Below are 20160 nucleotides of genomic sequence, written 5' to 3'. Positions count from 1 at the left end.
TGCGGCTGACTGAACCGTGCGTGCGGTGCGGACTTGGAGAGCGTGAGCCCAGCATGGAGGCTTGACAAAAGTCAATTAGCACATTCCCGATGTTTAATAATTAGAGGTAGCAGAGTCTTTTCTATACGATCATAATCTATCCTAAAAACTCTAGAATAACATATATTTCAGGACTGAGGGAGTACTCTGGTATGCACCGACGCAGTAACGTTCGATCATGTTTGGAGGAGCTAAACTTTAACACATTAATTAGCACTCATGCATATGCTTTTTTTAAAAAAAATGTTGGCTAAACTCAACCTATTAGTATTTTGGTTTGGAGGAGCCCGTGCTAAAGTTAAACACTTTCACCTAGTACTGGGTCCAAACAGCGTCCTAGCAGATCGACAAGCTATTTATTAGCAGCCGGCCGGCCGGCCGGAACGAGGACGCCGCCACCGCCGCACTATTGCCGGTCGCGGCAGGGCGCGCGCGCTCCACATTCATTATGGCCTGTTAGTCCGTGTCTCTGACGGCGAACACATGTACACGTGTCCAATTATTACAAGCTGATCGGCCGACCGTCCGTCGCGCCAATGCCCGGCTAGCCGGCCTGTGGTAGTGCGTGTCAGTCAGAGCGCTGGCCGCGCTGCACAGCCTGCAGCCGCAAACGTACGACATGCATGCGACGGTGCGCGATTTACGACCTGTACGGGCTGGCTCTGGCTGACCCCGGCCGGCACATGCACGACGCTCTCCGCTCAGAGGATCGGATACGTATCCGTGTGTCGTGTCAGAGCTCTGTTCAACTGGCCTGGCAGAGAGCAAGTTAGGCCCTGTTTTGTTGTTTACATGTAAACGCAAAAAAAACCGTAAACACATTAAAGTGAATTTTTTTTTGTTAATTTGAAGCACTAAATGAAGTCTATTTACAAAACTTTTTGCATGGATGGGCTGTAAATCGCGAGACGAATCTAATGAGCCTACTTAATCCATGATTTGCAACAGTGATGCTACAGTACCCATCCGCTTGTTATTGATTAAACATGGATTAATTAGCATCATTAGATTCGTCTCGCGATTTACAACCCATCTATACAAAAAATTTTTGCAAATAGACTTCATTTAGTACTTCAAATGACCAAGATTCCTTTGAAAAAAATTGTGCAAAATGAACTAAACAGACCCTTAATATATACTAGCTACTCGATGTACTATCTCCAGCCAGGATCGACAGCAAGCTACTCCTAGGCTCCTCAGGCCTCTCCAAAGCAATGCAAACCCGGGGTAGCTTTATTTGGGAAAAGGGCAAGATCGTGATGGCGCCTGCATGCATGCATGCAGCTGTCTCTCACAGTCACAGGAAATGATGCGGAGCTGCGCGTCGTGCTCCACTGGTCCTCCTGCTGGCTGCTTTACAGGGCGGCGTAAAGAGAAGGATAGCTAGCTAGCCCTTCAATTCCGACGGAGGAATATAATCCATCGAGCTCGCAACGCAAGTGCCCGGTCGCCGGCAGCGATGCCCTATGCGCGCGCGCGTCGCGATCAATCGGCCGGCCGCCCGTTCTCTGCTGGCGATCTTGCATTGATCTCCATGGGTGCCCTCGCGCGAGCTCTCCTCGTCAGTGGCATAGTGCCGGCACTGTGGCGCTGGCACAGTGCGTGCATGCATGGTCGATCACATGCGACCCGCCGAGGCTGCTGCTGTTCGACGACCAGTGGTTCTGCTGCCTTTTTGCGCACGTACAGAGGCCTGAGGGTGAGCGACGCATCGCATGCATGCGCACAACGAGAAAGTATGAGGGGAATAGGGGGAACCTTTAGGGCCGGACGCACGGGCCCCGACGTGCGAGGAGATGTGAGGTGGCGCCGGTGATCTCGAGTCAGTGATGCTGTTCCTCGGTGTGGGCGTGTACGGCGGCGTGTACGCATGGGAAATGGGGAAACGAAGGGGGCAGCGGGTAGGAGCGGATCACGGAAAAGGCCAGATGACGGAAACGATGTGGCCCAATGGGCTCGTCAACAAAAGCGTGGTTAAGAAAAAAAAATAAAGAGGCTGCCGCGCTGCATAGGCTGGGCCTGGGCCTGGGCCGGGCCCGATTTTTCCGTCAAAAAAGAAAAAAAAAAGTCGGAAGCCACAAACTGATGTATTTATCAGAGCCAGGTTTCGATCCTGGGACCTGTGGGTTATGGGCCCACCACGCTTCCGCTGCGCCACTCTGATCTTGGTGTTATGCTTCTGTTTTCTCTCTTAAATCCTAATCAGTTAAGGGCCAAGTTCTGTAAACCTAATGCGGATCAAATTTCACACCGTAAATCAACTGTTCTGAATTTGTTTCATTGAATTTGAGTGACGTGGCGCGGTCGTGCGTAGACCAATACGATTTCTCTTGCAATTCTTTATTCGAGGGATTAATTAGGGAGCTCCAAGGCATATTTGTCACCACGATACACGTAGGAGTATTATTCTGAGCGTGCAACTATACCGGTATCTATCTGATTTATTTTTTTTGTGCTCTTAAGGGCACTCCCAATGCAGACTCTATCATAGAGTCTAAGTTTTCTATTTATTGTGTTTTGCTGATGTGACAGTATATTTATGAAAGAGAGAGGGAGAGAAACCAAAACTCCTAGTCTTATTTAGACTCCAAGTCTTCACGCAAATCAAGAATGAATGTGAGAGAGACAAGTAGGCCATATAAACCAAAATAACACACTTTGTATTGGGAAGTATAGCTTCTTTTTGATGGAGTCTTGAGGCTTAAGACTCTACGAGTGGAGTCTGCATTGGGACTGCCCTAATTGATTTGTTAGTACCAAATCCATATGGGAATACTACCATTTTGTCCCCAGACAGGATCAGCTCCTTTTAGGGAATCAAGCGAAGGACAAGAAGAAAGGATGAGGGAGAATCATAAAGAAAGGCTACGGGAGGACATAAAATATTCAATAGTTTTATAGTATTTTTCCTTACGAAAATAATGATCCACTAGCTTTAAATTAGTTGGTGGTGTACGAAAGAAGTGTCGCCATAAAACGTGGTGTCACCGCCGGGATCAAAACGATCGCACATCATAATATAGGAAATGAAAGATGCTCCTAGTAATAAGGGTGTTGCTGTCTACATAACAACACCCCAAGTATGATGATCGAAATAATCAGAGTAGCTATAATGTATAATCACTATAAATTATAATTATACTAGCTAATATGCCCGTGCGTTGCTACGGAAAGTCATATAAAATTATAAATATATATTGATTATCATAGTACGTGTCGGGACTTTAATTTTTACTATTTTACTCGTCAAACGCTAATTCTCAACAGTCTTGAACCCTTAACTCAGCAAACGGTCACTGAATTCTGATTAGAACTCCGATTGACGGATGAAGGAAACAATCCTTGCTCTAGAAATAGATAAAGATTAAAGTATAGTTGGTTGAGTAGACATACGAGTAACAGTAGAAACATAATACTTTCTCTATGTGTACCTATTATGATTAATCCGTCGGCATTCAAGTTCTATAATATTTTACACCAGCTATTTTACCATGTTGGTTAATATAAAGAAATAAAATTATTAAAATTATAAATCCTATAGTATACATCACATGTCCCTAGAGTGGTAACAGTAAAATTGATGCAATCATGCAGTGACTGCAGTACAGCAGTAATTCTCAAGATATAGGCCCCGTTTAGATCCTCCAAAAACCCCTCACAAAAATCAAACTTTCCATCACATCTCCATTACATCGAAACATTAAATGTAGCAAATGACTCATGCATAGAGTAAATGAAAAAACTAATGTACGTTGCGAGACGAATCTTTTGAGCCTAGTTAGGTCATGCGAGACGAATCTTTTGAGCCTAGTTAGGTCATGGTAGGATAATATCTAACCCAAACAAACGAATTTCACCAGCGCTACAGTGTTTTCGGGGAACTAAACACAGCCATAGCCGTCTCGCGATCTAGAGAGAGAAAGTCAGAGAACAAAAGGAAAGAGAAGAGAGAGAGAAGCCTGGAGCCGTCTGGTACTCTGCCTGGTTTTCCCCCCATCGGTTCTCTTCCCCGCCGCCGCTCTGCCCTGTATCCAGTGTCCACCCCACCTCCGCCCGCGTCCACCCACCCCACCCCGCTCCCAGACCTAACCGCCGGCGACGATGAGCGGCGGCGGCCCGCCGAGGAAGCGCAACTTCAAGATCGAGGCGTTCAAGCACCGCGTGGAGCTCGACCCCAAGTACGCGGAGCGGACATGGAAGGTCCTCGAGCACGCCATCCACGAGATCTACAACCACAACGCCAGCGGGCTCTCCTTCGAGGAGCTTTACAGGTCGGTCCAACACCTCGCTCCCCTCCCCGCCCAACCCAACGCCATGTTGCCGTCGCCGTGCCTTTGGGCCTTCCGCTGCCGCAACCACTCGCGGACTTGCCTATCTAATTAATCATCCTATTACCGCGATTATCCTGACCTGTGATGATTTGAAGAACCATTTGATTCCGGAGTAGAGATTGCGTGCAAATTCGGGCAAAATTGTGCGTTGTTTAGATAAACAGTTCCTGTGATCCTCTATACCCATTTCTACGGATTTGATAGCTAGCAATTGTGATTGTCTGAGATTGTCTTGTACCTAGTGACGTAGCACTTCACCTAAAATTCACCATGTGAGCAGTATGGTTCGTGTTGAGTTGTTACAGTACAGTCTGCAAAAATCAGGGCCTGTTGTGTTGCAGGAATATTGGTAAAAAAATGTCACTAGTACTTATAACTTCACAATAATATCTGGTGTGGCATGTAGGTGCATCCCACCAGGAGATAGTGTGGTCTCTTGCCTGACCGTAACTTGCGAGTTTTTCCCCCTCTGTGCAGGAGTGCCTACAACATGGTGCTTCACAAGTATGGAGAGAAGCTCTACGATGGCCTTCAGAACACAATGACATGGCGATTGAAGGAAATATCGAAATCAATAGAGACTGCGCAGGGTGGTTTATTTCTGGAGGAGCTGAATGCAAAGTGGATGGATCACAACAAGGCGCTACAGATGATCCGAGATATTCTAATGTACATGGATAGGACATATGTCCCGACAGCTCATAGGACACCTGTTCATGAACTGGGTCTGAATTTGTGGAGGGATCATATTATTCACTCCCCCATGATCCATAGTCGGCTGCTTGACACCCTTCTGGATCTAATAGACAGGGAAAGAATGGGTGAAGTGATTAACCGTGGCCTGATGAGGAGCATAACAAAGATGCTGATGGATCTTGGTCCTGCTGTATATCAAGATGATTTTGAGAAACCATTTCTGGAAGTTTCGGCCAGCTTCTACAGTGGGGAGTCCCAAGAATTCATTGAGTGCTGTGATTGTGGGAACTACCTTAAGAAGGCCGAGAGGCGTCTGAATGAGGAAATGGAGCGTGTCTCACACTACTTGGATGCTGGCAGTGAGGCAAAGATAACTAGTGTAGTGGAGAAAGAAATGATTGACAATCACATGCACAGATTGGTTCACATGGAAAATTCAGGGCTTGTGAACATGCTAGTAGATGATAAGTATGAAGATTTGGGTCGGATGTATGCCTTATTCCGAAGGGTTCCTGATGGACTATCAACGATTAGAGATGTGATGACTTCTTACCTGAGGGAAACAGGGAAGCAGTTAGTGACAGATCCAGAAAGGTTGAAAGACCTAGTGGAATTCGTTCAGCGCTTGTTAGATGAGAAGGACAAGCATGATAAGATCATCAGTGTTGCTTTTGGCAATGACAAAACCTTCCAGAATGCTCTGAATTCGTCCTTTGAGTTTTTCATCAACTTAAACAATAGATCACCTGAATTCATATCATTATATGTTGATGACAAACTTCGAAAAGGACTAAAAGGGGCTACAGAAGAAGATGTGGAGGTTATACTGGACAAAGTCATGATGCTGTTTCGGTACCTCCAAGAGAAGGATGTGTTTGAGAAGTACTATAAGCAGCATTTGGCGAAAAGGCTCCTGTCAGGCAAAACTGTTCCTGATGATGCTGAGAGAAGTATGATAGTTAAACTCAAGACAGAATGTGGATACCAGTTCACTTCCAAACTAGAGGGCATGTTTACTGATATGAAAACCTCTCAGGACACCATGCAAGACTTCTATGCCAAGAAGTCTGAGGAACTTGGGGATGGCCCTACACTTGATGTCCACATTTTGACAACTGGTTCTTGGCCAACGCAGCCCAGTCCTCCTTGCAACCTTCCAACTGAAATCCTTACAGTATGTGAGAAATTCCGGTCATATTATCTTGGAACTCACAATGGCCGGAGATTGACATGGCAAACAAACATGGGTACAGCTGACATAAAAGCCACATTCGGAAAAGGCCAGAAGCATGAGCTGAATGTATCCACTTATCAGATGTGTGTTCTCATGCTGTTTAACAATGCTGATGGATTGACCTACAAAGACATTGAACGGGATACTGAGATACCTGCCTCGGACCTAAAGAGATGTCTACAATCTCTTGCTTGTGTCAAGGGTAAGAATGTTCTCCGTAAAGAACCCATGAGCAAAGATATATCAGAGGATGACACGTTCTACTTTAATGATAAGTTCACAAGCAAGCTTGTTAAAGTGAAGATTGGGACAGTGGTGGCACAAAAGGAATCTGAGCCAGAGAAACAGGAGACTCGCCAACGGGTTGAGGAGGACAGGAAACCTCAGATTGAAGCAGCCATTGTCAGGATCATGAAATCCCGGAGGGTGTTGGATCATAACAGCATTGTAGCTGAGGTTACCAAGCAATTGCAGGCCCGGTTCTTGCCAAACCCTGTTGTCATAAAGAAACGCATCGAATCTCTAATTGAACGTGAATTCTTGGAAAGAGACAAAGTAGATAGAAAATTATATCGTTACCTTGCATAGAAAGCCATCATGAGCAGTTGGCATCCTTCAGCTCTTGTAAACCAGTTTTCATTATGGTCAAGTTCTGTTTTATCAGTTGCAATGGCCACTGGGGTTATAGATGGTATCAAACATTGGTACTGGGGGCTGTAGTGAATTGTACTGCTCCAACACTTTCGTAGTCCCCCTTTCAATTCGTTTGATGGTGCTGTGACAGGTCTGCAAGAAGCCATATTATGTGTTTTCTGTGTTGCATTTTCTGACCTTTGAGAATTTCTTTGTTGCATTTGGATCCATTTCACCTTTTCGCTTTTCTGAGTGTCATATATGCTTCAATCCCTTCGACTTTCATTGCAAGCTGTATCCAGCTTTATTTCATTTTCGTCAGTGTTCAATGTTGCATTGGTGATAAACAAAGATAGTGTTTTTTTTAAGATAGTACCAACTTGTTACCAGCAAGATTTGCAATGTTTCTTGAAGCATAATACATCAAATGAATCAAATTACATACATGATTCATTAGAGTCTTCATTGGCCATGCGATTGTTAATTGTGGGATGACACATTTAAAATTAGGATATACAATACCACGGACTTTCCATTATGAATGAATAAAGGAAAAAAAAGTCACTTATGCACGTACAAAGCCTGACAATGATACGCATTGCTATGTGCCGATGGGCACAAAAAAAAAGGTCTCTCACAGTCGTATTAGCAATTATTTCAAATAAATGAATTTTCTTAGGAAGCAACCACTAGCAATTGGCAAATCTACAATTCTACCACAATTCCACCAACAACTGTGCAAATGTTACTGCATTTGTTTCCTCTACAAGCGTGTTAAGGCACACTGGCGCTGTTCTGGTCCTCTGGTCAATGGCCACAAGCCCACAACAGAAGACGATAGTGCTGTGCATGACTGACCTGCATGTCAGGCTAAAAGGGGTTGTCTGGTTAATTTGTAAATACAATCAACTCCTGCTTTGTTCATTCCCAAAAAAAAAAGGTAAAAAGTTGGATGCAGCAAGGAGATCAAAATCTACCCTGTATGCAAGAGCTGGATGCATTGAAGTCAAATTGCTGTTGATTCCTCAAATAGTAGTCTCAGCCTTGTACTGAAGTCTTATCCAATCTAAGATTAGCTGGTGGTGGATCTGTAGTCTCATTAGTTCGGTGATGGAACAGTTTAGCTATTGCTCTTCTTTCACAGTCCTGTTTCAACAATAAATCCACAATTAGAGATTGTACGCAAGGCCATTAACAAATGCAATGGCGATTACTTGATTCTGTAGATTTACCTTTTGGGGACCCAAAAGGATAAACAATTATTGCCTACTTATATAAGGTCCTAGCAAATCAATATGCAAAAGCATGGACTGCTGCACCCAGTTATTATCTATTAATATGTTACCACATCAGAAGGAACTCAGGAAAATAAATAAGGCTCTGCCAGTAACACACCAGACCCCTAATTTGATGGTACAAGTAGCCATAGAGTGTCATAAAGTGTAGGTACATGTCCTCAACTATTTTGTAGATTTCCTGATTTTGGTCTCTGCGTGTACTGAAATGCAGTGAGCATTGCTATTACCTTAAAACATGTTGAGGTGAATAGGTTTCCCTGGATTCATTCGCCTGAGTTTCAAGTAAGTGTATGTAAAACTCAATTGATCACGTGAGGTAAAACGGTTGACTTCATTGAACCAAAGGCATGAAAACAAATTAGACATCGGTGTGTGGGCACGCACAATGAACGATCCTTCAGGCACATCTGCAAAAATCGTTTACAAGGTCAACTCCTGGGTCAATAAAGAAATATATATTCGGAAGCCATTTGTTAAACCATATGACAAGATACAGACAGCTTGGAAGAACAGGCAGCTGGCCAGAGGCATTAAACTTGACAAGACCATCGGACTGGTAAAAATGAAATTGCTCATCAATAGCAGCATGATTGTACTTGTTCAAGCACTTATTTTGGAGCACTTCCTCCCATACACAAGAGCGATCATAGTGCATTGAAATGGCGTATTCTGCTTTCTTTCTCCATAAGAAATACTCAATGATAAGCGTTGGATCAGCATGGAGACGCAGTTTGCTATCCAACCATATAGAATACCTAGAAACCAACAATATACCTTCTGTTAAATAAGGTGAGAAAATACTCCCTCATTTGCAAAATAAAAAGGAAAAACCTTGAGCGATATCATTTTGTAATTAGAGGATTCAAATTTTTAAAAAAGATAGTCTATTGATATCTATATCAACCATAACATTAAATGTATAAAAGTTATATGAGTAGATTTTAGAAAGTACTTTCATAATGTTAAAATTTAAAAGGCTTTACAACTTTGCTCTAAATAATGTTTTAGAACTATATTGCATTCAGGCACTATGTACAAACAACACGTGTGACTGCAATGACTGGAGACCAGAGTATATGCATCACAACATTAGTAACTCGAATAGGAAAAAGAAAATATGATTCAACAAAGGCCAAAATACAAAACTCTAGTTACAATCAGAGCTGGTCCGATGACATGCATCAACCAGTTGGTAGGCAACACTAATAGGCATTTTTGGATTTACAATAATTTAATTTGTCGAGGGACTAAACAAATCTACTGTGCAAATAGATAATAAATATGCACAGATACCTCCTCAGATACTTACATGGCAGATGGGAAGAGTCGATGAGAGAGAAATTTTGGCACCTTCCCAGCTCTTCGCATATCTTTGTATGGTAAGTTCTTAACTACAACAATTCTCCATAGGCCAACAAACCCATTTTCATCTGGCATATGTCCTTCAGAGGAAAGGGTTGCTAGTGTTAGCTCATCAATGAACATGACGAAGCACACATTCTTCTTAGCGTAAGATCCAATCTGTGAGAATTTTTGGCACATATATAATTACGATAGAACTTGCAAAACAAGGCAACAAACATTCATGATTGTAAAAAACTGATAAGGAGTAAAGGCTAATGGTGACGGAACATAAAACCAACTAGAGGTATAAACCTTATAATTGGCCATATGGTACTGGAAAATAAGGTATTTGTTATAACACACGGACACTTGAGCTCATGCATCTAGATAGAGATAAGAAAATCACCCTGCTTTTGGTTGGTTTCCTCAAGTAATCAGAGCTTCCAAAAATGCATGATGATACAGCAACATGGCAGGTAGCCATATACCTTCTGTCATTTGCATCCAAATCAAATCCGGTACTAGGGTAATCATTTGTGCCTCTAACAAAACCGCAGTGGAGGGTTTGGTCTTTTGCATGATACGTCTCTTCTCTATCCTGAAGGCTCTGGTGTCCACCAAACAATGGTTCAAAGAAGCCATTACCTGGCACTTCTTCCCTCAATATATAGTTCAAAGAGAACTGTGTAAAATTCTCATACTGAGCAGGATCCATAAGATCATCAACAGCTGGCAAGAATTGAATTTCACATGGTGCATCTGCAATGTTTCATTCTGTAAGTCAAAGGACATTTCTTAACATATCACTTTTGTACAGTGCTTCATCTAGCACATATAATATAAGCTAATGAGGGCCTATTGTATTGTTTGATGATAAGTTGTAACAAACAACACTTGTTACTCTGGCATAAAAAAGGGACGCCAAGGATTGTTCTAGAAAGCAAATGGGGGATTCTGATTGTAGAAGTATCAGTAAGAGAACTACATCGGTTTGAAGGCTACAGGTATTTTCTTTTCTTTTGGCAGAACCTGAAAGCAAAGGCACACACTCACTACATATAGATATAGAACCTACCAAAAAAGTATCTCACAAATAAGTGCATCTAGGGTAAAAGAGCTGATCAAAGTTATTTGTTGCATAAGGACTAAAAAGGTCCATCTTTAAAAGTGCACTATGCACAGAGTGTAGAGAGATCTCTTACAGCGCTTGCGTGGTCTCTTTCGACTTTTGGGAGGTTCCAAATCATACCTAGTCCTGTCAGAAGAAGTAAATCTGATGACTGATAATTAGTGATAGGCAAAGGCATCGACTAATACAAGCAACTGCACGTATAGATATCATTTTGAGCTCACATAGAGATATTAGTAAAATATGGGCTGTATCCCAGGTCCTTGCGCTTCAAAAGGTTCTCCCTATTAGACGGGCCATGATTCGTCACTGCAAAGCATACCATTCAAACTCATTGAGTTTTTTCTTTAGAGAGTAATGTGACTCAAATATGATGACATAATCAATGAAGTAAATCTTTTTCACGGAGAAAAGGAAAGTGATTTGATATTTTGTGACTAAACACCTTTGTAAAATTTTCATAGAACCAATGAGACAAGGAGCCCATATGAACGTGCAATCCACGTCATTGAAAATAAAACAGAACCTGATAAACACACATTTTAGGCCCCTATTCACTTCAGGTGACAAGGCCAATGCATCATTCCTGTACCTCTTAGAATCGAAACTTGTAAACTAGAATTTACGTAAAGAGATACATTTAGCACCAGAACGCATCCGAAGATTTGAGAACTCTGAGATGATTCTACGCGACCATAGTTACATCATAAGAAAATGAGTGGATAAAGTATGGGGATGCCACCAGCCCCCCCCCCCCCCCCCCCCCCGCACGGACGCGCGCATCCAGAGCGAGCAGATTGTTATCGCGCCAACTTTACCAGTTGCAGCAGCATTGCAATTCAAAAGCAAAATGATAGTTCTAAATTGGGGGAAAGTACGGATCTCTAGCCTGTTTGTTTGGAACGCTTACCGTGGAAGGGGAGGTTGGCGTGGGAGGAAAAGGAAAGGTAGGCCAGGTAGAGCAGAGCGAGAGCGAAGGCCGGGAGGAGGATTAGGCGGCAGCGGCGCCTCAGCTTCCGGCAATGGCGGCGGGATCCGGCCACGGCCGGGGCAGTTATCGGTAGGCGGCGCTCCGGCATGCCCCGCGCCGCGCGCGCTCCGGCGAGGTGTAGAGACGGCACCGCGAGAAAGCGACCGAAAATTTACCCTTTTTGTTTTTCTCCTACTCTTTCGGTGTCGCAATGCCGACGTTTTAGATGAAAAACATGGAATGCCAAATTTCTTAGACCAGCCCTTCTGTACAAATTTATTTTATTAATTACTGCTGTATACTCTCCGTTCATAAAAGAGTGTTGTTTTGCGTTGTATGCATTTAACATGTTTAAATTCTGCATTAGTATATTTCTACAACGCCTCCTAAATATCAAATGCCTCAATTTTGTGAAATTTTCGGTCGGCATCGAAATCAGGAAGAGGTTTCTTTTTCAAAAAAAAAATCAGGAAGAGGTTAGGGGTGGGCATCGAAATCAGGAAGAGGTTTCTTTAAAAAAAAAACAAAAAGAGGTCAAGGATGAGGGTTCGAAGGGGTAGGGTTTATATGTTTTAACGAAATATTGTTTATCCATGAATACCAAATTATAAGGGTTTAGAGGAAAGCGGACTGAATTAGTAGTGATGATTTAAACTATAGGAGTTTTATGATTTTTATCGTCCAAACTTTTAAATTTTAATTATCCATATATATATATTATAAACAATGTATTATAGATGTTACTAAATTCATGATGAAAAGTACTTTCGATAAACTAATTTCTTATGTAGACCATGTTTTTATAGAAATTATTGGCCAAAGCCTTATGTAGATCATGTCAATATTCGAAACGACCTATATATTGAACTAGAGCATTCATCTCGAATTAATTTGAATTTGAATTTATACTTCTGTTACATTTGCATAAATGTTATACTAGTGATAGTGGTGAAACATTGTATTTTGTGATACCGTTCAACAATTTTTTTTTTCACTAAAGGGCTATATAGGAATTTGGGACCAAAACATACGAATGAGTTGGTCTGTCACTATTATTCCTTATAACATCACTGGTAGGACGAGGAAAAAAGATAAGTATGTAGAAACTCCAGTCAATCATATGGTTCATCCGCCCCGCCCCTTTCAGGTTATGTATGTCGAAACTCCGGCAGCAGATAACCTGACAAAAACTTCAGAACGGCAGCAGCATAACCTGACAAAAACTTCAGAACGCCAAATTAGTGACCAATTGCCCGCGACAGCCAAAGAGCAAGTCAACGATCAAATGCACCACAACGAAAAAATATATGAGCAAACGCTACATGAAGTGCCAATATCAACTGTCTTTGCTAATTACAGCATCGATGGAAGTACAGGTAATTTCACAGGACACAAACCGAAGTGGTCTAAGCATTCTTTGGTACGTTACAATACTTTACTCACTGTACTTGTTACAGATGGAACACCCCAAAAACAAACGAAAAAGAATGTAGAGAACATGAACAGCCTCACTATATGAAGTTATGAACCAGGGTGAGAGTTTTACATCACTTGCGTAGTCAGCAGGCCACAAGGCATGGGTATTGGACAGGTCAAAACAAGAATCAGAAACTATGCATGCATGTACTAATCATTCCTGATCCCCTCAGCTCAGTCGAGTTTAGCTGGCCTTGATTCGACCCCTCCTCCTTTTCGTTGCTCAATAGAGTAGGGCATGTAAGTTCCAAGTATCTTGTCCCACATCACAAAAAAGGGTTGTGAAAAGTTGTACTTGTTTCCATAGAGCTGATGGTGAATGTCATGATATGCACTGTTGTTGCTGAACAGTGCCTGGAGGATGTTCCCAGGAAGCCACAACCCGCAATGATCATCCACCGTCTTAATGGTAGCAAAGGAGAAAAAGAATATGGATGTCCGTGGAGTCATACCGGAGACGAGAAATGAGAGTGCGCCACCAATGGTGTCCAAAATAAGGCCCTCGAGAGGATGGTTGTAAAGAGCTCCAAAGGAATAAGGGACTACAAGAGTGTGGTGCTTTGAATGGATGTGCTTATACAGAAACTTGTTAATGTGCATGTATCTGTGCATGAAGTACTGCCATGTGTCCATAACAACCATTGCAGTTATAAACTGCAACACTATCACAAGAGCAGGAGGTTGTTTCTGTCCAGTACCACTCTCATCACCAATAACCTGTGGGTTTAAGGAAATGTCAGAACATATATGGTCAAAAGCGAGTAAATAAATTACTGAAGAAGTCTTTTCTTAGATACCCAAAAGAAGCACTACGGTACCAAGCAGGTTCCCAAATTTTGATCATCAGTTTATTTTCTTGTAACCCTGAGCTGATGTATGTTTGTACTGAATTCTTAGTTTTATTCCAATCAACATGGATCAACCATACAACCACCACTTCTACCACAAGGATTTTTAACCCACTTGACAAGCAACAAATGTATTGAATGTCCTGCTCAGCTTCTGAATCTTTATCGCATGTATGCAAACTAGACATGTTTGCAAAGATCAAAGGAAGTCATCACTAACCAAAACAAGACATGCTAGCACCACTAGCTTTAAACATCATCTGATTTGTTTTTCTTCATACTTCACTGGTTAGGATCGATGCTCAAGAGCCAAGTCTAGAAGGAAAAAAAGGAAGCATGTTCAGGGCTCTGTGGGAACGGGACGAGAGAACACTCTAGGAAGCTTGAAAAGCAATTCTGCTTCAGATTAAGCCAGTATCTTCTGTCTCAATCAATCATTTCGGCAATTAAAATTGTCTAGTTTGCTTCGTTCCACAGCATGATTACGCTACACCCAAAGGAAGCACCAGTTGAGCATGAGGCTCATCAAAAACCTAAACAATTATGCAAATTCGTGGTAAAGATAAGGGAACAGGGGGCAGCGAGGAGGATAAGATTACCGCGAAGAGGGTGAGCGAGACGGCGACCTGGAAGGCCTGCTGGACGAGGACGCCCCTGACGACGGCGGCCTTGGAGACGACGTTCTTGGTGGCGGCCTCCTCCCTGGTGTGCAGCCGGTACCCGTCGAGACGCCCCACCCCGTCCAGCGCGACGTAGAGGCCCGAGTAGAGCCAGTACACGGCGATCGGCACGAACGTGCCCAGCAGCTCGTCCGACGCCGCCCCAATCCCCATCGCCCCCAGGGAGAAGAGAAAGAAGCCCCCCCCCCCCCCCCACTCCTCTCCACCCCCGCCCCCGAGCCCTGGCGGCCGGTTTCAGGAGGCGAAATTACGGGCCGGACGAGCGCGAGGGATTGATTACCGGGCGGGCGGGGCCGACCCGGATCTCTCCGACGGGGGAGGGAGGCCGGGAGGAGGCGGAGACGGAGCTGGATTTCCTGGGGGGAGGTTGGTGGCCGCGGCGGGGGCGAGGGAGGGGGAGGCGGATATATAGCGGTGGCGCGGCGGTCGCCGTCGGTCACAACGAGGTAGGGGGCCGGCGGGCTGGCGGGCGTTGGTTTGGTTGCAACGCGGAGGAGGTGGGGTTCTCGGTCGCTTCCCGACGAACCCGGCCGGACGATCTGGCGGCCCCTGTGCGGTGCGGGTAGCGTAGTAGATAGGCCTGCCTGCCCTCCTGGCCGTCTGATGCGCGGCAACGGACGGCTCACATCTTTTTGCGAACACAAGTCGATGTCACGCTAATGTTTCACTCACTGGGTACAAATCCATCACTAGATTTTTTTTTCTCACGGATGTATGGGTACTCCTACTAGATATTTTTTCCCGTTCTTTATACTCTTATGGTAGCTAGATTTTTTCCCCTGAAGTGTTGCTCGTTTGACATGTCCTCTGGCTTACCTGGGCAATAAGCAGCCAACAAGGCCTTCAGAGTTATAGCAGCCATGTGTTGACTCTAGACTGCCAGAGGCGAGACCTTATGATGTTAACGTTTGCAGGTTCCTGCTTGATGCCTCACCCAACGTCGTTTTCGTATTTCCGGAGCACCCGGGCCGGCCGGAGCTGGTGCTGCACTGCCGTGGATGCTATTCGTGGACGGTCTCCACAAACGCAGGCCTGCAGCTTGGCATCACGCAGTGCACCAATTTTTCTTGCTTAGATCGAAGAGGCACCTAGTGCACTTGATTAAGAGGACATGTTCGGAACCGAGTGACACAACCAAGCACATGTTGGAGTGATTTATTCTCAGCAAACTTCGTGCAAAACTATTTGTGAAGAAATGCTTGTGAAGAATTTTTCTATCAGCGGGACAAGCTTCGCAAGTACTAATCGACCCACCCTTTGTTTCCAAACCAAGCGGCAATGATGGCTAACAAACTGACCATGATATACAAGACTGCGGCGACATATAACCGGGTACAGGTTCACAGAGAAGACAGGCATGCAGACGGCACAACAAATGCCCAGATACAGATTCACAGAGAAGACAGGTATGCAGACCGCAAAACAATGCCTCAACAACAAAAACTCAGAGACCACTGCACGTCAACAGGACACAGTAGTTGGAGCTTCTCATTATTGTTCAGCAACTTACGTTCCATACATTTATCTCGCAAAAGAAATCAAAAGCCATCGATAAACTGCAGTAGCGACTACCATCGAGTTCTATCCTGGCTTGCAAAGGGGTGTAAGAATGAATGGAGCAGTGCGTTTGGGTGATCATCTATATGTTGGGTGGACCAACGAAAGAGTAACGGGTGGACACAGGCACACTAGGCCCCCTAACCCTTGTAACACCAGGCCTCTGAGGGCTTTCGCCGTAAAGACTTGCCGGGTTATCATAAGAAGAAGTCGCGTAGGATGGTCCTTGATAGAGGTCCATGGCACGTGTAGAAAGTTTGTAAGAACGGTACAGCTCATCCACATGTTCAGAGCGTGCAGCAAGCTCCCCTGGCAGTCCTCCGTAGTCTCTTACAAGAATCGGCTCCCTAGCAGTTGGCTCAGCTGCAGTTCTGGAAGCAACAGTGAAGTTCAAGAATTTTAATATTATCATAATGAAAATACAGTTAATGCATAAAAATGGCTTCCAATACAACATTAAATTAAATTCAAACAAAAATATCACCTACAGTCTACCACCAAAACTTACAAAATAGAACCCAACAAAACATGACAAACAATAAGCACTATGGCATGCCACTGAAAAACAATAAGGTGAACATTATACAAAAAGATGAAACTTAAAGCACACTTAGTTCATCAATAAACTCATGCATTTAAACTAATACTCACACCAACGCTTCTTTTCCTTTCTTTTTTTTAAACAAGATAACCTATGTGCCAATTCTTTTCAGGTTTCAATCCTGATATTTAATCTTTTGATAGCAAACTGACATTGATAATGTAATAGTGCTTCCTCTATAATGGAACTTTTGGATTGTTGCAATAGTTGCAGGATCATTATTCACTACCTTGTGAAGGATCATTAATAGTGCAAAACTGTAAACATCACAGAAGATCCCACCAAGCGACAAATTTTAAGCATATTTTCAAAAGGGAATTTAAAATATATACCACATTCAAGGCTCCCTTTCATAAAACACAAGTCACAATTCTGTTAGGCAATGTTAAGAATCAAGCTGAACTGACAAACAGCCAATACATCGATCGAATCGGCTGCTACACTGCAAAGTTTGGCAAGCTTTTAACCACAGCATATAGGCTACTTGAAGATGGACCTAGGCCAAAATCTGTCAGATCTCCACAGGGTCGTATTGCAAGTCTGAAACAACTCTTTTAGATACGCCTATTGTGATATACAAACATTAGAAAGGGGAGTTCAAATAACTGATAGAGCTAGGTACAAAACACTTCAAATTGTCAGTTCATGATCCTCTATACTCTCCCCACCTGCCCCCCTTCAGTCAATTTCTGTCATTCCCAAATCCCCATCCTATTTGTCCTTTCATTAGGTATCATGTCCACTAGCCGCAAAACTGTAAAATGAACACATATTGACCAATGAAAATCGTTTTAATATCATCTGACCATCTCCAACTATTTTTTTCTTCCCAAATACACATACAGTTGACATGTTAGCGAACTGAACCACTGTTGTTGATAGGTCCAAAAGGGTATTTTTAGCTTTCCCTAAAGATTAGGGCAAGGCAATGACGACACGTGGACGTTGACCTAGCCGAACTGCAAATGGGAAGAAAAAGAAAAAAAAACAAAGGAAAGGAAAAACACTGTAATGGAATTAGGAAAAGGAGGAAAGTGCTGAACAGGAACATGAGAATCTCAAAAGAGTTGCAAATAAAATGGAAAACTCCAGCGCAAAATGGCCTTCAAGTCCTAAGGGTCATAATTATGCCATGGCTTCATGTTCAGAAATAAAAAAAACCTAGCATAGCCAAAGCGATAGAAATGAGCTTTCAAGGCATTTAAATTGGATCCTGCAGTAAGCTAGAGCATTTGGAAAAGGCTAAGGGTTCAGAAACTGGCCCTAGCACCCGAAATAAGAAATACAACGAAGATATCGGTTAGGAGACTTACCTTTCATGAAGAATTGCCATATGAGGTTCATGGTTTAAAGAACTAGTAGCCACTTGGTGATAATACTTAGGAGGAACCTCTTGCCCATGATAAGGATCTAGCACCATAATACGCCTAGACTCATCAAGAAGTGGAGGGCGCGATGAATGTGTGATCTTATAATGATCCTCAAGAGGATATGCACGGGCATGAACAGGTGTGCCCCTTTCTTCAACATGTTGTGGTACTTGTCTTTCTTTGTAGTCATACAGTTCTCGCCTATCTTCAACAATACGTGGATGGCGTGTTTCTTCGATATGTTGTGGAGTTGGTTGAGAAAGGCCAATAGGCTTGAATATTGCCAATAGCCTATGAACCTGAAATACGATGTCATCACTTAAGAGCATGAGATAAAACCTCACACAATTTTTATATATACGACTTTGCAATATAGAAGATTCCCCACAACTCACCTGTTTAGGGCTGAGCTCCTGGGTAAACCTGCCTTTTGAATTGTAGTTTTCTCTAATGGCGTGCCTAAAACTACACTCAGGAACAGGAAGACAATCTATGTCAACGCTAAATTTGACCTGCATCAAGTATACAAATTAGTTAAGAAATAACAGTGTCACAGTTTAACCACAGTGTATGACCTCTTTACTATTTTATCACCTCTGTTTGATGAAAATTGTTAGCCTGTAAACACTACTGAGCTCAACTGCAAAACTAAATTTACACTACAAGCAAAACAAACATTAAGGTACACAAATCACCTGTGCAGGGAATTTCCCCTCGAAAGCATGTCGCACAAGATCCAAGCCTCCCCTTGTATCCGCCTTGTACACCCCGTACATTAGCTTGAGGTCAAAATCATACAAGAACAGCTTCGCTCCTGGCCGGATTTTCTCCACCACATCCATCTTCCCCCTGGGCAGGCCAAACACGCCGCTCCGGTAGCACTCCGGCTTCGTCCTGGCGCTGCACATGAATATAAACCCCCTCTCATCATCATCTTCCTCTTCCTCCTTCCCCGTCGTCCTCCTCCTCTTCTCTTCCCTCCCATTATTCGTCTCCTTCCTGCTCGTCTTCCTGTCTTCCCCCCTCCCCTTCTCCTCCTCTCTCCCCTTCATCGGCTCCTTCCCGCTCGCTTTCCTGCCCTCCCTTTTGCTTGGAGGGACCCCACCTTTGTCAGCCTCTGAGGCCGCCGCCGGACTCGCCTCGACCGGCTTCGGCGGCGCGGGTGCTGGCGCCGAAGCAGACGCCTCGGCCGTGCCCGCGGATTCAGCGGCGGCCGCCTTCAGCTTCTCCGGATCTGTCTTCGCCGCCCTCTTCTTGAGCTTGTCGGGCTTGGCCGACCCGGGGGCGTCGGCCCTGGGCGTCGGCGCGGCGGAGGCGTCGCCCTTGCGCCTGAGCCTCCTCATCGGATGGGTGCCCTGAAACCGCTAGAAATCGAGAAGCAGGCTGCGGGGAACCTGCGAAAGCGTGGCTGCGGGGGATAAACCCTGGGTGAGGATTGGATTTCTACCGGACTGAGGAGATGGCCCGAACCGGAGAAGCGAGAGAGACGCCGGGTAATATGACGGCGCGTGGTGGTCAGCGGGGAGGGTGTAGCGGTACGGATTCAGATGAGGATGGTGGGACGCTATAGGGGTGCTGTAGGGGGGAACCCGGTAGAGGAAGGCTGGAGCTAGAGGGGTACGGAAACAAGTGGTTAAATTTAGAGTAAAAAATCAAACAAACTATAATTTAGTAGGAGGAGTATTATAACAAAAAATAATAACATACTGTGTGCAACAAATACTCTGTAACATACAGTGCCGGGCAAATCTCCTTCGCAAGAAGATCGTCGACGATGCCGCCTGTGAACTATGTGCTGAGGCAGCGGAGACTGTGGACCACTTGCTTCTCCATTGCCCGTTTGCTGCTTCTTTCTGGCAACGCCTGGGAATCCAAATGGAGCCTGATGTGGCCGCCTGCAATCTCCTTCATCTCCCAAAGCCGGAAAACTTGCCGGCGGCTCACTTTGATACTT

The 20160-nt window shown here is 44.1% G+C and overlaps 4 protein-coding genes and 1 non-coding gene across 7 annotated transcripts; 1 reads left to right on the top strand and 4 right to left on the bottom strand.

Moving 5' to 3' along the window:
• Positions 1-2131: 2131 nt before the first annotated feature.
• On the bottom strand, positions 2132-2203 carry TRNAM-CAU. The gene has a single exon. It is a non-coding gene; the product is annotated as a tRNA-Met (tRNA).
• A 1748-nt stretch (positions 2204-3951) lies between these two features.
• Positions 3952-7163, top strand: LOC120641697 (cullin-3A-like). The gene is made up of 2 exons (XM_039917902.1): positions 3952-4310; positions 4848-7163. The coding sequence occupies exons 1-2, from the start codon at positions 4141-4143 to the stop codon at positions 6886-6888; spliced, it is 2211 nt and encodes a 736-aa protein (XP_039773836.1). The 5' UTR covers positions 3952-4140; the 3' UTR covers positions 6889-7163.
• Positions 7164-7445: 282 nt separating this feature from the next.
• On the bottom strand, positions 7446-11875 carry LOC120641703 (probable hexosyltransferase MUCI70). Of its 3 annotated transcripts, none has more exons than XM_039917915.1 (8): positions 11615-11874; positions 10929-11013; positions 10778-10848; positions 9982-10334; positions 9541-9752; positions 8730-8986; positions 8459-8638; positions 7446-8079 (listed from the first exon to the last, which is right to left on the bottom strand). In XM_039917915.1, exons 1-7 carry the CDS (start codon positions 11781-11783, stop codon positions 8460-8462), a joined length of 1326 nt encoding a protein of 441 aa, XP_039773849.1. In that variant the 5' UTR covers positions 11784-11874; the 3' UTR covers positions 7446-8079; position 8459. The 3 variants fall into 3 exon arrangements, with proteins under 3 accessions (XP_039773849.1, XP_039773858.1, XP_039773866.1); XM_039917924.1 differs by having other exon boundaries at positions 10778-10830; positions 11615-11873; XM_039917932.1 differs by lacking the exon at positions 7446-8079 and having other exon boundaries at positions 8507-8638; positions 8828-8986; positions 11615-11875.
• Positions 11876-12978: 1103 nt separating this feature from the next.
• Positions 12979-15077, bottom strand: LOC120641689 (sphinganine C4-monooxygenase 1-like). The gene is made up of 2 exons (XM_039917890.1): positions 14598-15077; positions 12979-13867 (listed from the first exon to the last, which is right to left on the bottom strand). Exons 1-2 carry the CDS (start codon positions 14829-14831, stop codon positions 13325-13327), a joined length of 777 nt encoding a protein of 258 aa, XP_039773824.1. The 5' UTR covers positions 14832-15077; the 3' UTR covers positions 12979-13324.
• Positions 15078-16125: 1048 nt separating this feature from the next.
• LOC120641679 (translation initiation factor IF-2-like) lies at positions 16126-19769 on the bottom strand. The gene is made up of 4 exons (XM_039917880.1): positions 18902-19769; positions 18602-18718; positions 18150-18505; positions 16126-16606 (listed from the first exon to the last, which is right to left on the bottom strand). Exons 1-4 carry the CDS (start codon positions 19547-19549, stop codon positions 16318-16320), a joined length of 1410 nt encoding a protein of 469 aa, XP_039773814.1. The 5' UTR covers positions 19550-19769; the 3' UTR covers positions 16126-16317.
• Positions 19770-20160: the final 391 nt, after the last annotated feature.

This window comes from Panicum virgatum, chromosome 1K (genome assembly GCF_016808335.1).
Source record: "Panicum virgatum strain AP13 chromosome 1K, P.virgatum_v5, whole genome shotgun sequence".
Classification (NCBI taxonomy): domain Eukaryota; kingdom Viridiplantae; phylum Streptophyta; class Magnoliopsida; order Poales; family Poaceae; genus Panicum; species Panicum virgatum.
This window is presented reverse-complemented; position numbering and strand designations above follow the sequence as displayed.